The 19,910-nt window shown below is 33.6% G+C and overlaps 1 protein-coding gene across 1 annotated transcript in view; it reads left to right on the plus strand.

The window, feature by feature from the left end:
- LOC132741371 (uncharacterized) overlaps window positions 1–10,550 on the plus strand; it is a gene marked incomplete at its 5' end in the record, with an annotated part of 29,432 nt that extends 18,882 nt beyond the window's left edge. The window contains 8 exon segments of the mRNA XM_060729525.1: window positions 505–715; window positions 1,609–1,776; window positions 2,831–2,931; window positions 4,135–4,345; window positions 5,238–5,405; window positions 6,457–6,806; window positions 8,870–9,038; window positions 10,096–10,550. Coding sequence (XP_060585508.1) covers window positions 505–715; window positions 1,609–1,776; window positions 2,831–2,931; window positions 4,135–4,345; window positions 5,238–5,405; window positions 6,457–6,806; window positions 8,870–9,038; window positions 10,096–10,130 — 1,413 coding nt within the window.
- Window positions 10,551–19,910: the final 9,360 nt, after the last annotated feature.

The following is a 19,910-nucleotide window of genomic DNA, read 5'->3' on the forward strand; positions in this document are numbered from 1 at the left end:
AATAAAAGAATTGCTTAACTTTGTATGGGAAGCTGTGTTCCCTATTACAGGTCAAGTAAAGTTGGTTCTTTCTTTAAAAATGCCAGTTTCTTAATGACACTGTATATTCGTAATGTGACCACCTATAGTGTATAGAATTTTAAACATAACATATATCAATTGTGTGAAGTCTAAGCGTGTTTTTTTTCACGTTGTAACCAGTGACTTCGATAGCCGCCAGTGACTTCCATAGCAGCCAGTGACTTCCATAGGAACCAGTGACTTACATAACAAATAGTGTCTTCCTAAAGCAAACTTTTACTTTTTTATGCAGTTTACTTAGACTTTTGACCTAATATCTGCTTTTGATTACGAGCTAAAAGTAATTTATATTATTTGTCCTTGTCATTTAGAGCTTTTATTCTCAGATGAGTGATATAAGGACCATAAGTGTCCTCTTGTTTATCTTTAGGTATATATATATATAGGATGTTTTAGAAGCTGAGACGTTAAAATACTGATAAGAATAAGGTATTTTGTTTGACAGAATCCAACGGGCTTTCAACAACTAAAAGCAACACTATTGACACATTAGAAGCTGTAGAGACAAGGGTTGGCAGTACAGACGTTAATAAAGCATCTATACAATCAAGACTTTTAAAGTTAATTGAAACGAAACTTTCGTCACTTTCTCTACAAGTTCAAGATTTGAAGAAACATGATGCAAATAAAAAAGGTATATTTCTAATCAACGTTATTCAGCCTATCAAAACATTTTATAGAACCTTATGTCAATGATAATAACATTAAGCAGAAACCGCGCCTGACCAATTTGTTTATCATTCAATGTATTCGTTGACGAATGAAGAATAAAAACACGTTAATAATAGTTTATGTTTTTCGCATTTTTATTCTGCTGAGTAATTTAAAGTGACAAAAAGAATTAAAAACTGTTTTTATCAGTCAAATTTTATCTGCAAATATGACTGCAGTTGCATGATAAAAGTTTTATGATATCACCATTACTATTAAAAGTAAGTATGTAAGTAAGTGAGATATGTCAGTTTTAACATGGCAGGATAAATGATAATATATTCTTTAGTTTACTATGGTGAATTTATAAGTTCTAAGTACATGGTCCAGTATTAACGGTTTAAGCTTCATATAAACCGAGATGTTAGGTAAGGGTTATATTGCAAACGACTGTTAATATATGACCATATAAACCGTCAAAAATCGTAATGATAATAATACAGACAAGTTTCTTTATTTGCTGAAAAATGAAAAAAAGGTCCTAATAAATTTACAATAGCAGTGTATATAAATTATATTCATGTTTCGATTATCAACGTGCAGTATCATAAAATAGCTCCGATAGGATAGTGTGCACGAATTTTCAAAACTCTTACTGTTGTAGTACTTCTATATAAATTTACAATGAACACGTTTTTAAAATTAAAATTATAATAAACACAACCTGGAAACGTAAATTCCAATAACCACGTCCTAAAAACCAAAATTACAATACACTCGTCCTAAAAATGATATTACGCTCTACACTGACTCGCCTATATAACGCTTTCTTTTAACAACTCTTGTAAGAGCCTATATAATTATCTTTCCTTCTAGATGGTGGATGGTCAAGTTGGGAAAACTGGGGCTCCTGTAGTGAGAGTTGTGGGGGAGGAATGCAAAGTCGTCTAAGGACATGTTCTAATCCAACACCATCTTTACAAGGAAGATATTGTGGTGGAAGTCCCGACGAGATGAGAATTTGTAACAAACATCAGCGTCCAGGTATATAAAAAAAACTATAAACGCTTCGTTAAAAAAGATAAAGTTAAATACTTAAGAAATGTTTTATTAAACGCTAATGACTGCTTTTACAGCTTCACGAGAACGCCAAGAACATGTTCAAACCCAAGACCATCTTTACAAGGTACATGTATTATGGTTAAAGATCGGAGTAACAAAGTATATAGACCTTTTTACAATGCGGTCCGTTGCTGTGCAAACCTGACCGGAAGAAGTATTTTCTCGCACATGCGCAATTTATGTATGCCAAACATATCACGCCAAACATGGAAATGAAGTTGACGTTCTTAGAAAATGGTGCGAAAGTTGACAATGCAAAATATCAAATCATATAAAAAAATGGGAAAATGCAGCAAAATAGCATTAAGTTGAGCAGTTACGTGCATTTAATGGTAGCGAGAAAAAAACACAACATAAATGAACATATTCCAATCCTTCTTGTGTTGATTGTTATAAAATCCCGTATATTTTCATATACAATGTATTACGTGTAATAAACATCAAATGATACCGCTAATAGTCATGCCAAGCTGCTGTTTTCTTGGTGACATACTTTGAAACCACATAAGCCTTTGAGTACGAGAGTAGAAAAAGAATATGATCAATAGAACCCATCTTCATGCTTAGATTGTTTAGAAACTTGAAAGTTATTTTATAAAAAAAAGTCTCAATGTAAAAGTATTTGATCAAAAAATTCGGAAAGCATTTTGTGATAAAATAAAGTTGCCATTGACAAGCCTTGCCAAAGTATCCCTTACATTTAATAAATTGGGTAAAAGAATGAAAATGTGGTAAAACAGGTTTTGATTAGACCTCGCTAATATAAACAAAAGTTGCACATATATAATAATTATTACAAAAAATGTACGTGCGAATCGTGCCATACCGTTTCTTACGGGGGCACGTGATAAATATTTCATAACAAGAATTTGTTTAAAACGGATTTTTTTAAGAATTAACCAATAGACATGTTTATTTTTCGCGCATACATTTTTTTTCTTATCGCCTTACTGTATTTTAATATATTTCTTTTCAGAATTAAACGTGGCATTTACTGCATACCACATTGATACAAGCTCAAGGTCTGACACTACCATTGTGTTTTCAGAATACACACATCAACTACGGAGATGCATATGACACATCAACAGGACAATTTACTTGTATAATTCCCGGCCTATATCATTTTTCTGTGACGCTAACAAAAAGTCATATTGGTAAACTGAATAATATTTGCGCAGATTTAAGGATCAATTCAAGTCGTCAATTGAGAATGTACTGGGACCCATATGAGGACGAAAAAACTTGAATCTGAAGCGACCCCGTTAACACAGGCGGGAACATTTCACTTAAATAAAAATGATGTTGTAGATATTTACGGAAGTCCCTATTAATTTTATAGTTCATATTATTCTACATTTACAGGATAATTGATTATATGATATGGAAAGGCAATGGTTGCTATGGAATTCACTCTTGTTGCCATGGATAGTTAATGGTTTCTATGGAAGTAAACTCTAGCCTTTGCAATTTCAGAGGCGATACTTGCATTGGAAACGATAACCCACTCCTCTTAAGGGCGGGACCAGTTTTTACTCAAAAAAGATTTAGCAGCGGTCAATCACACGATGTGTTATGCAAATGTTCATAACTTGTAGCCTTCGCGGGTTCAAAAGAGAAGATTTTCAAGTTTTTACTATATACATAATAAAAAAACTAATGTCTCGTGGGAGGCGTCCCGCTTTAATCCCACGGCTAAAATTAAAGATACAATATGCTCATCCTAAATGTTAAATATTTTAAACACAGTTTATTAAAATCTATAAAGTTCTTAATGAATAAAAGAATTGCTTAACTTTGTATGGGAAGCTGTGTTCCCTATTACAGGTCAAGTAAAGTTGGTTCTTTCTTTAAAAATGCCAGTTTCTTAATGACACTGTATATTCGTAATGTGACCACCTATAGTGTATAGAATTTTAAACATAACATATATCAATTGTGTGAAGTCTAAGCGTGTTTTTTTCACGTTGTAACCAGTGACTTCGATAGCCGCCAGTGACTTCCATAGCAGCCAGTGACTTCCATAGGAACCAGTGACTTACATAACAAATAGTGTCTTCCTAAAGCAAACTTTTACTTTTTTATGCAGTTTACTTAGACTTTTGACCTAATATCTGCTTTTGATTACGAGCTAAAAGTAATTTATATTATTTGTCCTTGTCATTTAGAGCTTTTATTCTCAGATGAGTGATATAAGGACCATAAGTGTCCTCTTGTTTATCTTTAGGTATATATATATATAGGATGTTTTAGAAGCTGAGACGTTAAAATACTGATAAGAATAAGGTATTTTGTTTGACAGAATCCAACGGGCTTTCAACAACTAAAAGCAACACTATTGACACATTAGAAGCTGTAGAGACAAGGGTTGGCAGTACAGACGTTAATAAAGCATCTATACAATCAAGACTTTTAAAGTTAATTGAAACGAAACTTTCGTCACTTTCTCTACAAGTTCAAGATTTGAAGAAACATGATGCAAATAAAAAAGGTATATTTCTAATCAACGTTATTCAGCCTATCAAAACATTTTATAGAACCTTATGTCAATGATAATAACATTAAGCTGAACCGCGCCTGACCAATTTGTTTATCATTCAATGTATTCGTTGACGAATGAAGAATAAAAACACGTTAATAATAGTTTATGTTTTTCGCATTTTTATTCTGCTGAGTAATTTAAAGTGACAAAAAGAATTAAAAACTGTTTTTATCAGTCAAATTTTATCTGCAAATATGACTGCAGTTGCATGATAAAAGTTTTATGATATCACCATTACTATTAAAAGTAAGTATGTAAGTAAGTGAGATATGTCAGTTTTAACATGGCAGGATAAATGATAATATATTCTTTAGTTTACTATGGTGAATTTATAAGTTCTAAGTACATGGTCCAGTATTAACGGTTTAAGCTTCATATAAACCGAGATGTTAGGTAAGGGTTATATTGCAAACGACTGTTAATATATGACCATATAAACCGTCAAAAATCGTAATGATAATAATACAGACAAGTTCTTTATTTGCTGAAAAATGAAAAAAAGGTCCTAATAAATTTACAATAGCAGTGTATATAAATTATATTCATGTTTCGATTATCAACGTGCAGTATCATAAAATAGCTCCGATAGGATAGTGTGCACGAATTTTCAAAACTCTTACTGTTGTAGTACTTCTATATAAATTTACAATGAACACGTTTTTAAAAATTAAAATTATAATAAACACAACCTGGAAACGTAAATTCCAATAACCACGTCCTAAAAACCAAAATTACAATACACTCGTCCTAAAAATGATATTACGCTCTACACTGACTCGCCTATATAACGCTTTCTTTTAACAACTCTTGTAAGAGCCTATATAATTATCTTTCCTTCTAGATGGTGGATGGTCAAGTTGGGAAAACTGGGGCTCCTGTAGTGAGAGTTGTGGGGGAGGAATGCAAAGTCGTCTAAGGACATGTTCTAATCCAACACCATCTTTACAAGGAAGATATTGTGGTGGAAGTCCCGACGAGATGAGAATTTGTAACAAACATCAGCGTCCAGGTATATAAAAAAAACTATAAACGCTTCGTTAAAAAAGATAAAGTTAAATACTTAAGAAATGTTTTATTAAACGATAATGACTGCTTTTACAGCTTCACGCGAACGCCAAGAACATGTTCAAACCCAAGACCATCTTTACAAGGTACATGTATTATGGTTAAAGATCGGAGTAACAAAGTATATAGACCTTTTTACAATGCGGTCCGTTGCTGTGCAAACCTGACCGGAAGAAGTATTTTCTCGCACATGCGCAATTTATGTATGCCAAACATATCACGCCAAACATGGAAATGAAGTTGACGTTCTTAGAAAATGGTGCGAAAGTTGACAATGCAAAATATCAAATCATATAAAAAAATGGGAAAATGCAGCAAAATAGCATTAAGTTGAGCAGTTACGTGCATTTAATGGTAGCGAGAAAAAAACACAACATAAATGAACATATTCCAATCCTTCTTGTGTTGATTGTTATAAAATCCCGTATATTTTCATATACAATGTATTACGTGTAATAAACATCAAATGATACCGCTAATAGTCATGCCAAGCTGCTGTTTTCTTGGTGACATACTTTGAAACCACATAAGCCTTTGAGTACGAGAGTAGAAAAAGAATATGATCAATAGAACCCATCTTCATGCTTAGATTGTTTAGAAACTTGAAAGTTATTTTATAAAAAAAAGTCTCAATGTAAAAGTATTTGATCAAAAAATTCGGAAAGCATTTTGTGATAAAATAAAGTTGCCATTGACAAGCCTTGCCAAAGTATCCCTTACATTTAATAAATTGGGTAAAAGAATGAAAATGTGGTAAAACAGGTTTGATTAGACCTCGCTAATATAAACAAAAGTTGCACATATATAATAATTATTACAAAAAATGTACGTGCGAATCGTGCCATACCGTTTCTTACGGGGGCACGTGATAAATATTTCATAACAAGAATTTGTTTAAAACGGATTTTTTTAAGAATTAACCAATAGACATGTTTATTTTTCGCGCATACATTTTTTTCTTATCGCCTTACTGTATTTTAATATATTTCTTTCAGAATTAAACGTGGCATTTACTGCATACCACATTGATACAAGCTCAAGGTCTGACACTACCATTGTGTTTCAGAATACACACATCAACTACGGAGATGCATATGACACATCAACAGGACAATTTACTTGTATAATTCCCGGCCTATATCATTTTTCTGTGACGCTAACAAAAAGTCATATTGGTAAACTGAATAATATTTGCGCAGATTTAAGGATCAATTCAAGTCGTCAATTGAGAATGTACTGGGACCCATATGAGGACGAAAAACTTGAATCTGAAGCGACCCCGTTAACACAGGCGGGAACATTTCACTTAAATAAAAATGATGTTGTAGATATTTACGGAAGTCCCTATTAATTTTATAGTTCATATTATTCTACATTTACAGGATAATTGATTATATGATGATATGGAAAGGCAATGGTTGCTATGGAATTCACTCTTGTTGCCATGGATAGTTAATGGTTTCTATGGAAGTAAACTCTAGCTTTGCAATTTCAGAGGCGATACTTGCATTGGAAACCGATAACCCACTCCTCTTAAGGGCGGGACCAGTTTTTACTCAAAAAGATTTAGCAGCGGTCAATCACACGATGTGTTATGCAAATGTTCATAACTTGTAGCCTTCGCGGGTTCAAAAGAGAAGATTTTCAAGTTTTTACTATATACATAATAAAAAAAACTAATGTCTCGTGGGAGGCGTCCCGCTTTAATCCCACGGCTAAAATTAAAGATACAATATGCTCATCCTAAATGTTAAATATTTTAAACACAGTTTATTAAAATCTATAAAAGTTCTTAATGAATAAAAGAATTGCTTAACTTTGTATGGGAAGCTGTGTTCCCTATTACAGGTCAAGTAAAGTTGGTTCTTTCTTTAAAAATGCCAGTTTCTTAATGACACTGTATATTCGTAATGTGACCACCTATAGTGTATAGAATTTTAAACATAACATATATCAATTGTGTGAAGTCTAAGCGTGTTTTTTTTCACGTTGTAACCAGTGACTTCGATAGCCGCCAGTGACTTCCATAGCAGCCAGTGACTTCCATAGGAACCAGTGACTTACATAACAAATAGTGTCTTCCTAAAGCAAAACTTTTACTTTTTTATGCAGTTTACTTAGACTTTTGACCTAATATCTGCTTTTGATTACGAGCTAAAAGTAATTTATATTATTTGTCCTTGTCATTTAGAGCTTTTATTCTCAGATGAGTGATATAAGGACCATAAGTGTCCTCTTGTTTATCTTTAGGTATATATATATATAGGATGTTTTAGAAGCTGAGACGTTAAAATACTGATAAGAATAAGGTATTTTGTTTGACAGAATCCAACGGGCTTTCAACAACTAAAAGCAACACTATTGACACATTAGAAGCTGTAGAGACAAGGGTTGGCAGTACAGACGTTAATAAAGCATCTATACAATCAAGACTTTTAAAGTTAATTGAAACGAAACTTTCGTCACTTTCTCTACAAGTTCAAGATTTGAAGAAACATGATGCAAATAAAAAAGGTATATTTCTAATCAACGTTATTCAGCCTATCAAAACATTTTATAGAACCTTATGTCAATGATAATAACATTAAGCTGAACCGCGCCTGACCAATTTGTTTATCATTCAATGTATTCGTTGACGAATGAAGAATAAAAACACGTTAATAATAGTTTATGTTTTTCGCATTTTTTATTCTGCTGAGTAATTTAAAGTGACAAAAAGAATTAAAAACTGTTTTTATCAGTCAAATTTTATCTGCAAATATGACTGCAGTTGCATGATAAAAGTTTTATGATATCACCATTACTATTAAAAGTAAGTATGTAAGTAAGTGAGATATGTCAGTTTTAACATGGCAGGATAAATGATAATATATTCTTTAGTTTACTATGGTGAATTTATAAGTTCTAAGTACATGGTCCAGTATTAACGGTTTAAGCTTCATATAAACCGAGATGTTAGGTAAAGGTTATATTGCAAAACGACTGTTAATATATGACCATATAAACCGTCAAAAATCGTAATGATAATAATACAGACAAGTTCTTTATTTGCTGAAAAATGAAAAAAAGGTCCTAATAAATTTACAATAGCAGTGTATATAAATTATATTCATGTTTCGATTATCAACGTGCAGTATCATAAAATAGCTCCGATAGGATAGTGTGCACGAATTTTCAAAAACTCTTACTGTTGTAGTACTTCTATATAAATTTACAATGAACACGTTTTTTAAATTAAAATTATAATAAACACAACCTGGAAACGTAAATTCCAATAACCACGTCCTAAAACCAAAATTACAATACACTCGTCCTAAAAATGATATTACGCTCTACACTGACTCGCCTATATAACGCTTTCTTTTAAACAACTCTTGTAAGAGCCTATATAATTATCTTTCCTTCTAGATGGTGGATGGTCAAGTTGGGAAAAACTGGGGCTCCTGTAGTGAGAGTTGTGGGGGAGGAATGCAAAGTCGTCTAAGGACATGTTCTAATCCAACACCATCTTTACAAGGAAGATATTGTGGTGGAAGTCCCGACGAGATGAGAATTTGTAACAAACATCAGCGTCCAGGTATATAAAAAAAAAACTATAAACGCTTCGTTAAAAAAGATAAAGTTAAATACTTAAGAAATGTTTTTATTAAACGCTAATGACTGCTTTTTACAGCTTCACGAGAACGCCAAGAACATGTTCAAACCCAAGACCATCTTTACAAGGTACATGTATTATGGTTAAAGATCGGAGTAACAAAGTATATAGACCTTTTTACAATGCGGTCCGTTGCTGTGCAAACCTGACCGGAAGAAGTATTTTCTCGCACATGCGCAATTTATGTATGCCAAACATATCACGCCAAACATGGAAATGAAGTTGACGTTCTTAGAAAATGGTGCGAAAGTTGACAATGCAAAATATCAAATCATATAAAAAATGGGAAAATGCAGCAAAATAGCATTAAGTTGAGCAGTTACGTGCATTTAATGGTAGCGAGAAAAAAAACACAACATAAATGAACATATTCCAATCCTTCTTGTGTTGATTGTTATAAAATCCCGTATATTTTCATATACAATGTATTACGTGTAATAAACATCAAATGATACCGCTAATAGTCATGCCAAGCTGCTGTTTTCTTGGTGACATACTTTGAAACCACATAAGCCTTTGAGTACGAGAGTAGAAAAAAGAATATGATCAATAGAACCCATCTTCATGCTTAGATTGTTTAGAAACTTGAAAGTTATTTTATATAAAAAAAAGTCTCAATGTAAAAGTATTTGATCAAAAAATTCGGAAAGCATTTTGTGATAAAATAAAGTTGCCATTGACAAGCCTTGCCAAAGTATCCCTTACATTTAATAAATTGGGTAAAAGAATGAAAATGTGGTAAAACAGGTTTGATTAGACCTCGCTAATATAAACAAAAGTTGCACATATATAATAATTATTACAAAAAATGTACGTGCGAATCGTGCCATACCGTTTCTTACGGGGCACGTGATAAATATTTCATAACAAGAATTTGTTTAAAACGGATTTTTTTTAAGAATTAACCAATAGACATGTTTATTTTTCGCGCATACATTTTTTCTTATCGCCTTACTGTATTTTAATATATTTCTTTCAGAATTAAACGTGGCATTTACTGCATTACCACATTGATACAAGCTCAAGGTCTGACACTACCATTGTGTTTCAGAATACACACATCAACTACGGAGATGCATATGACACATCAACAGGAAAATTTACTTGTATAATCCCCGGCCTATATCATTTTTCTGTGACGCTAACAAAAAGTCATATTGGTAAACTGAATAATATTGGCGCAGATTTAAGGATCAATTCAAGCCGCCAATTGAGAATGTACTGGGACCCATATGAGGACGAAAAACTTGAATCTGAAGCGACCCCGTTAACACAGGCGGGAACATTTCACTTAAATAAAAATGATGTTGTAGATATTTACGGAAGTCCCTATTAATTTTATAGTTCATATTATTCTACATTTACAGGATAATTGATTACGTCTGATTATTGAGGAAAATATGACAACAACTAAACGATATACATCTTTAAACTTATTTTTTATGGTGTACTAATACATACTGGTGTATACAAATTGTTCTCAAATTAATGTCTAATTAAATGTTATTGTTTATTTATAGGCACGGCTCCATTAATAATAATAAAAAAGGCCGGAACACTGGGCATACGAAACCCAGTTAAGGTATCCCCCTTCCAAATCAAAACAAATGACAAAAACTGTATAAATTATCATTATTATTATTATTATTATGATTATTATTATCATTTTCATTATTATCATTATCATCATTATTATTATCATTATTATCATTACCATCATTATTATTATCATTATCATTATCATTATCATCATCATTATCATTATCATTATCATTATTATTATTATTATTATTATTATTATTATTATTATTATTAATATTATTGTTTAGGAAATAGATATCAATTCTGAGTGTATTTTTGTAGAATAATGCACGGTTACGAAATATGTTAAAAGAACTTTTAGAAATAATGCAATGCAAGTATGGAATAATTTACCTTTATATATTAAAGAGTCTTCGTCTCAATATGCTTTTAAAAGAAATATGAAAAAATATTTGATTGATATACAATTTAAATGAATCTGATGTATGCATGTGTCTGTCAATTTGAATGGTTGTTTATGTTGTTTTTAATATGTGTGTACATATTTGTGACTTTCATTATCTTGTTTAATTGAAGGCCATATTGTAAATAAGATTTGTATTTCTTAATGTGTTACCTTCATAAAATAAAGTGTTTATTATTATTATTATTATTATTTGAGTTCAAATGCGTAGTAATATAATCACGAAGGCCGATAGGCCTGAGTGATTAATGATGTGATGTCCTATAGACTAATGTTATAATGTATGTGAGACCACCATAGTATATATGTATGTTGTATGTAAAATGATACCGGGACTTCCGGAAAAACATGGGACCTTAGTAAACACGATTAAAGCAGAAACATAGTTGTTATCAATTAATATCCACCATTAGGACTTATCATCTGGCAACGAGGATAAAAACAAACAAAACGGAATTACTTATATAATATTTGGATATATTTTTCATGTGTTAATTGATGGATTAAGACGTTAACCATGAACAATTTACCAGCATTTCCAAGTTTTGATCTTGAAACGGATAAATCCAATGCAGGCACGCGTTGGGAGAAATGGATTGGGCGCCTCGAAAATTTATTTGTGGGGATGAAAATATCAAACGCTGACCAGAGAAGAGCATTATTACTACATTACGCCGGAGAAAAAGTGTACGACATCTATGACGTAGAGAAAAAGGACAGCGCAGCGACATATGACGCAACAAAAAAGGTACTTAGCGACTATTTTGCTCCCAGAAAGAACGTTCAAATTGAAATTTTACAACTTTAGATCATACAAGCAATTAGAAGCACAAACGATTGATGAATATGTGACTGAGTTAAGAACTTTGGCAAAGAACTGTGCATTCGCAGACATTGACAATGAAATTTTACAACAAGTGATACAACATGGCCGCTCAAATCAACTCAGAAGAAGAGCGTTACGTGAACCAGATAAAAAACTCGATGACATTATTACAATGGGACGTATGTTTTGAACAATCAGATATGCAAGCATCCGCAAATGGAAAAATTCAGAAAATTCTAGATCTGTACACAAGGTTTTCAAAGTTCAATAGTAGAACACGAGGACGAGAGCCGATGCCTCATGGCCGTGGGAACAGTAGAGGGTCGTATGCAAATTTTGGAGGTCGTGGAAATATGGTCCGAAGAACCAATCGAATCAACGAAGTAGACCACGTGATGGTGCGTCAGCCAATACTTGCAGAAAATGTGGTTATGAATTCCCGCACAGAGATAAGCCGTGCCCAGCCACAGGTAAAACCTGCAATGTATGCAAGAAACCTAATCATTTCGCGCGCTGCTGTTTAGCGCCGAAATATCAGCATGTCAAAGAGGTCAGCGATAACGCCAGCAGTTCGCTACAGTTCGATTCGGAAGAGGATACCTCTATAACATCACAGTGAAAAATGTCGGTAAACAAAAAGGATCAAAAACGCCCAAAAACACAGATAAAAGTCAACGATAAAACGATTACGGCTACAATAGACATAGGATCAAGTGTGAATATACTAGATGAAACCACGTATGATTACTTAGGAAAACCTAAAATAAAAACAAAAGGGCTGCCAAATTTACTTCCATACGGAGGGGGAAGTGCATTAAACGTAAAGGGCTGTGTGAATTTAACGGTCGAAAAGAACAGAAAATACACAGTAACACCATTTATATAGTGAAAGGAAACCATGGAGCTCTATTAGGGTGTGAAACATCATGTGAATTAGAAATAATAAAAAATAAACAAGGGATAACGGCCAATATGGAAGATAAATATCAAGGAATTTATGACGGTATTGGGAAATTAAAAAGGACAAAAAGTCAAATTACACATAAACCGTGATGTAAAACCTGTAGCGCAGAGAAATCGACGTACGCCATTTCATTTAAGAAAGAAAGTTCAAAAGGAAATTGAAAAGCTACTTGAAAATGACATCATAGAAGAAGTTAAAAATGAATCAACAACATGGGTGTCACCGATTGTCCCCCACCGAAGAAAAATGGAGATGTAAGATTATGCATAGACATGAGAGAGGCAAACATAGCTATTGAAAGAGAACGGCATCCAATGCCAACAATAGATGAACTTATACACGACATGAACGGTGCAAAAAGTGTTCAGCAAACTAGAATTTAAAAGCTGGATATAATCAGCTGGAATTAGATGAAGAATCGAGATCAATCACTACATTCTCTACACACATGGGCTTATACAGATATAAACGTTTGAATTTCGGTACTAACTCTGCAAGTGAAGTGTTTCAGAAAAACAATCAGTTCTATCATTCAAGACATAGCTGGTGCCAGAATATTTCGGATGATATAATAGTGTATGGAAACAGTCAAAAAAGATCACGACAAGGCACTTGATCAAGTTTTTCATGGCATTGCATCGTAACGGGCTGACATTAAATAGAGAAAAATGTGAATTTAACAAGCTTGAAATCACATTCTTTGGAGTTGTATTCAGAGGAGACGGCATTTCACCTGATCCAGTGAAGGTTCGAGCAGTGAGAGACATGCAACAGCCCACAAACGTATCTGAATTGAGGAGTTTTCTCGGAATGACATCGTATTGCTCGAGATTTATAAAGGATTATGCGACAATAACGGAACCATTGAGGCGTTTAACAAAAAAGGACACACCCTGGTCATGGGAAAATGATCAACAAGTCGCGTTCGAGAAACTGAAAAGAGAATTAAAGTAGTGATACGGTTATCACATACTTTAGTCCATTAAAAGAAATTGAGCTAATAGTAGATGCTTCACCAGTCGGTATATCTGGGATACTCACACAGGAAGGAAAAAATTATTCGCGTACGCGTCTCGTGCACTGTCACAGACAGAATCACGTTACTCACAAACAGAAAGAGAGGCTCTGGCAGTAGTATGGTCGTGTGAGCACTATTCGATGTACTTAAGAGGTGCTCCAACTTTCACGTGCTTCACAGATCACATGCCACTGACGAAAATATGGCAGAAGAAACAGCCACCACTACGAATTGAAACGATGGGGATTACGTCTACAACCATTTATGTAAAAATTGAATACAGGCCTGGAAAGGATAACCCGTCTGACTACATGTCTCGTCATCCGTTGAAATGTGACGAGCAGAGAAATATAGCCGAGGAATATGTAGCATTCGTTTCCGCACAGGCAGTGCCAAATGCAATGACACTAGATGAAGTAAAAATAGAATCAGTCAAAGATAAAACTATACAGAAAGCAATTGAAATACGAAAAGAATGGAAAATGGCATGAAATGAAAACAGTGACAGATTTTAAAATCGACATGGAAGAGCTGGTGGTACTCAGAAGCGTAAAAGATGAATTGACGGTTCACAATGACACCGTCTGATTAGAATGACAAATTAGTGATACCGAAAACACTCCGAAATCGTGCGATAAAACTGGGACATGAAGGGCACCAGGGAATTGTTAAAACTAAAAGCTATATACGATCAAAGGTATGGTTCCGAACATGAATGCAGAAATTGAAACAGCAATACAAAAATGTCTAGCCTGTCAAGCCAACTCAAGGGAACCAAGACCGCGAGAACCACTGAAAATGTCAGATTTGCCATCTGGACCTTGGAAAAATATAAGTGCAGATTTTTGTGGACCTCTAGAAAACGGTGATTACCTATTGGTTGCAGTAGATGAGTACTCGCGATATCCAATAGTGGAAAAAGTAAAGAGTGTTTCAGCAAATATGGTCATACCGGTTATGGACAAAATAATTTCAATGTTTGGTGTCCCCAAAGTGATTAAAACAGATAATGGATCGCCATTTAATAGTACGGCATTTTGCGGACATTGCAAAATTTTACGGTTTTATACACAGAAAAAATCACGCCTAGGTGGCCAAGGGCTAATGCTCAGGCAGAAGCATTCAACAAACCGTTGATGAAGAGTGTTAAATCGGCATTCATGGAGGGAAGGAATTACAAACAAGAACTGTTTCAGATTTCTCCGCCAGTACAGAGCTACACCGCACGTGTCAATTGGATTTTACGCCATTTCGGCTAATGTTCGGAAGGGAACCGGTAACGCGTATGCCAGACATTAATCAACACCAAAATGAGGACACGCGTGCAGACGAAATAGCACGAAGAAATGATGAGTTATCAAAAGCAAAATCAAAACAATACGAGGACCAGCGAATGAACGCACGAGAACGAAACATTAACGTCGGAGACAGAGTTTTACTTAGAAACGAAACACCAAGAAAGTCAAGTACAATGTATAATCCAGTCCATATAAAGTTTATAAACAAAAAGGGACCAATGATAAGTGTTCGAATGATGAAGGACATTGTGTCACCAGGAACTCATCTGTTATGAAAACAGTAGATCCAGACTTAATGGGGAATACGCCTAAACAGCACGGGGAAAGCGATATTGAGGACTATCAGGGGGAGGAACTCGCTGAAAGACAAAACACGAGTTATGCGGCAAGGCCAGCACGAGATAGTCGTCCGCCCGCATATTTAAAAGATTTTTGTAAGTTAGATTATTGGTTCCACAGTGAAAATGGGCATAATAAAAACCCAGTGGAACAAGCAGGTCACGCGATCTGCCATGCGAGTTTTAATAAGTGTATACATCATGGATATATTTTATGTAATTAGATTCTCAATAGAAAAATTAATACGTATAGCGCAATAGTAACATGGACACCTTATATACGGCAACATGATTCAAATGACAATTTTTAAAGTACATTGAAGTTCTAATATAGAGTGGACATTAACAATGCATTTAACAACAAATATTTAAGAGAAAAAATAAACAAATTATCAGATTTAGAACAAAATAAAATATTCATGTTTGTATAGTGTAAAATGTTCGATATTGCTCATGTAGTTGATATATTTAGATACTGCAGACTATAGTAAAACTGACCTACAAACGATTTGAATGTGTTAACAGCCATGAGTAAACATTTCTAGAGAAAAAAAGTTAGGATGAATTTTACAGTAAGATTCATTATATGTATTCCATCGTAATCAAATAATTGTAAGAATAGTTTATCATGTTTAGTAATATCAGTTTACATAACTATAATATAATATTTTCATAATTCATATCTTAATGATTTTAAGCATTTTGATTGTTCAATTTTAAAACTGATGTTTTATATCTAACTTGAGGAGGGATGTGATGTCCTATAGACTAATGTTATAATGTATGTGAGACCACCATGAGTATATATGTATGTTGTATGTAATATGATACCGGGACTTCCGGAAAAACATGGAACCTTAGTAAACACGATTAAAGCAGAAACATAGCTGTTATCAATTAATATCCACCATTAGGACTTATCAAATGACATGGCATTTGAACGAAAAACGTGCATTACTGTAAAACACTTATTATTCGCGAGAAATTTATTTTCGCTAATATTCGCGAGTTTTCTAAGACGCGAATTCATATTTCTCGCGAATATTTCACTTTGTCTATACACTTGTCCGAAAATGAACACTATCCGAAAATGCGTACACATGCATGGATATATATCTGCGGGAAAGTATCGAAACCAGTTCTAGTTACATCATGTAGCTATTCAAGTGTTGCAGCATATACATATTGTACAGATTACTAGTATGAAATATTTACCTGTAACAATTTGGTATTATTGAGGAATTGAAAAAAAAAACTTTTTCGCTGCATATTACCTGTGTCAAGGAAGGTAACTGTGACTTGCACTAGAATTAAGTATAAACAAATTAATGCGTCTCACAAAATTTAAATGGTATTTCTACAGATTGTTCTAATTAATGTGAAAATCTGTCCAACTTAATGGATTAATTAAATTTCCAACACAAGTTATCAAGGTCAATGTCTATTGAACAATACCGGCCTGCACCCACCCGCTTGATCATCTCATTCTCATCTCATTGTTACAAATACTTTAGCACCTGCGAGTTGTTTGTAACATTTCTATTTATTGTATCCTATTGTATTGTACTACAGTTTAAGCCGGAGGGTAAACATAATCGTTTACTACAGGTTAGGCAAATTACAGTACCGTTTAATTGATTTTCGTCTGCTTGCCTTTGAATGGCTAATCAGTGAAACTTTTAACACTTTGAGAAACACAGTGAACACATATCAAATAATTATCAAACTTTATTGACATATTTTTAGACAGACGGTTTCACTTAACAAGAAGATCAGCAAGCTATCAGAAAAATCGATACAGATATAAATGCATTTGTCGCACAATAAACAACGCAAAGTTAGTGAACGGACGGGACAGAAAATATCAGAATGACATCGGGTTTCCGGTTTCACATTTTTCGGGAAGACGCGAATTCATGTTGACGCGAAATAATAATTTTGCACATTTTGCCTCAAATTCGCGAAATAAGGTTCTCGCGAAAAATAAGTGTTTTACAGTATTATGCACGAAGAATTAATATCTATTTCCATTCTAACACGTCAAGAAAAAATATAATTATCATTATAAAGTTGGACTTTATGTTTGGTGGTTTAATTTGTTTTCGCCTAAGAGTTTCCATTAGAAACGTTCCAGTGGGTCGGAAAAAAACTGTCGTTAAATCTACCGTGTGTAGAAACATTTTGAGAATAACGAATTTTGAAAACGTTGATAAAACTTTGTTTGTTTATTTTATTTCACTCTACGATTTTTCAAACGAAATACAAATTGATAAAAGTGAAATAAATGTAAAAACTTAACTCGTTTGCGACATTAAATAGCGTATTTGATTTGATTGTTTTGCATGTGCTGTTTGGCGCTACATTGTGACGTCATGTAAACAACACTTTAAACGTCTGTACAGCGTTAACGACTGAATTAAAGATATTGGTGTTCGGATTAATTTTCTTAGTTAGACCATTTTCTTTCATTCTAGATAGTTTTCACAACAAAATTCGACAAAAAATGTTTTTTATTTATCAGATTTTTCAAACAAAATGGCGCCCTCAATGTGAAAATACACAGGGAGGTGATAAGAACGGCGAGTGCATTGTTGCAGAATAATGCATGATTCGGGCCTTCTTTGTTTATATAGAAAAATTTCCGATAGTGTTAGAATGAGGAAATAGATTTCTCACTAACCAGATAGAAAAATCCGTAAATGTTACTAAAAATAGCGGTGTTGGAAAATCTTATCTTACATGGGCTTATCTCACACTCAACGTGCAGCACTTCTAAAAAAATACGCGATTCACTCCTATTTTAACAAAATTGAAACGTCAAAAGGTCAAAATGTATTAAAAATATGTGAACTAGTCTATTAAATTGTCCACGGAATCAAAATAGATTGATATTAACTTTCACACTGCAATGAGTCCTACTCTACCTAGGCCCGCCCTTTTCAATAACGATCTGTTACTAAAAATAGCACACTTTAAAATATCGAAATATTCTTCGTAAAATCGGATATAATGACACTTTGCCTGAAAAACATCCATGTTTTTGTTATGATAGCGATGCTTCTTGATGACGAATCTCATTTTGATATATTTTAATTGAATATTCAGCCAAAATAACCAAATAAGTAGAAAAATCTTTGCAAACGGTAAACGCTTTTTTGTCAACTGAATTCCTTAACAAGATTTCTATTACGAAACTTTCCGTTTTTAATATTGATGTGTTTTATCATGATAACCTTGCTTTTTGATGAGGGACAAGGCTAGGAACCTCATATGAATATATTTTCATTAAATTTTTCACACATAGACTTGGTCAGTAGAATTTTTTGCGGACGTACATAATGCTTTTTAATCATAGAAAACTCAGGCGCCTAAGCCCCGCCCCCTTTTCAAAACTAGGTACGTTGTAATGCGCGTAGCAAGTAGATTCACTGATATTTGTGTGTCCAGGTGAGTGAGAAAAATAATCAACCATTGGGTTAGATAGAGGATAGGGAAATCTCAACCCTCGGGCAATCGGTTCCATCGGGAACTCGCCAAAGCTCGTTCCCGATGGAACCGATCACCCTCGGGTTGGGATTTCCCTATCCTCTATCTAACCCAATGATAGATTCTATTAATCAATTCTGAGTGCATTGTTGTAGAAAAATGCACAGTTTAGGTTCAAGTGCGTAGTAATATAATCACGAAGGCCGATAGGCCTGAGTGATTAATTACAAAACATTTGAACGAAAAACGTGCAATAATGCACGAAGAATTAATATCTATTTCCATTCTAATACGTCAAAAAAAATATAATTATTATTATAAAGTTGGACTTTATGTTTGGTGGTTAAATTTGTTTTCGCCTCAGAGTTTCCAATAGAAACGTTCTTTAAAGGCCGTCCCAGTGGGTTGAAAAAAAAAACTGTCGTTAAATCTACCGTGTGTAGAAACATTTTGAGAATAACGAATTTTGAAAACCTTGATAAAACTTTGTTTGTTTATTTTATTTCACTCTATAACTTTCCAAGCGAAATACTAATTATTAAAAATGAAATAAATGTAAAACTTAACTCGTTTGCGATATAAAATAGCGTGCTTGATTCTATTGTTTTGCACGTGCTGTTTTGCGCTACATTGTGACGTCACGTAGACAACACTTTAAACGTCTGTACAGCGTTAACGACTGAATTAAAGATATTGGTGTTCGGATTCATTTTCTTAGTTAGACCATTTTCTTTCATTCTAGATAGTTTTCACAACAAAATTCGACAAAAAATGTTTTTATTTATCAGATTTTTCAAAAACAATGGCGCCGTCAACGTGAAAATACTCAGGGAGATAATAAGAACGGCGAGTGCATTGT

The sequence above is a fragment of the Ruditapes philippinarum genome, unplaced genomic scaffold, assembly GCF_026571515.1.
Source record: "Ruditapes philippinarum isolate M1 unplaced genomic scaffold, ASM2657151v2 ctg7282_1_1_1_1, whole genome shotgun sequence".
In the NCBI taxonomy this organism is placed as follows: domain Eukaryota; kingdom Metazoa; phylum Mollusca; class Bivalvia; order Venerida; family Veneridae; genus Ruditapes; species Ruditapes philippinarum.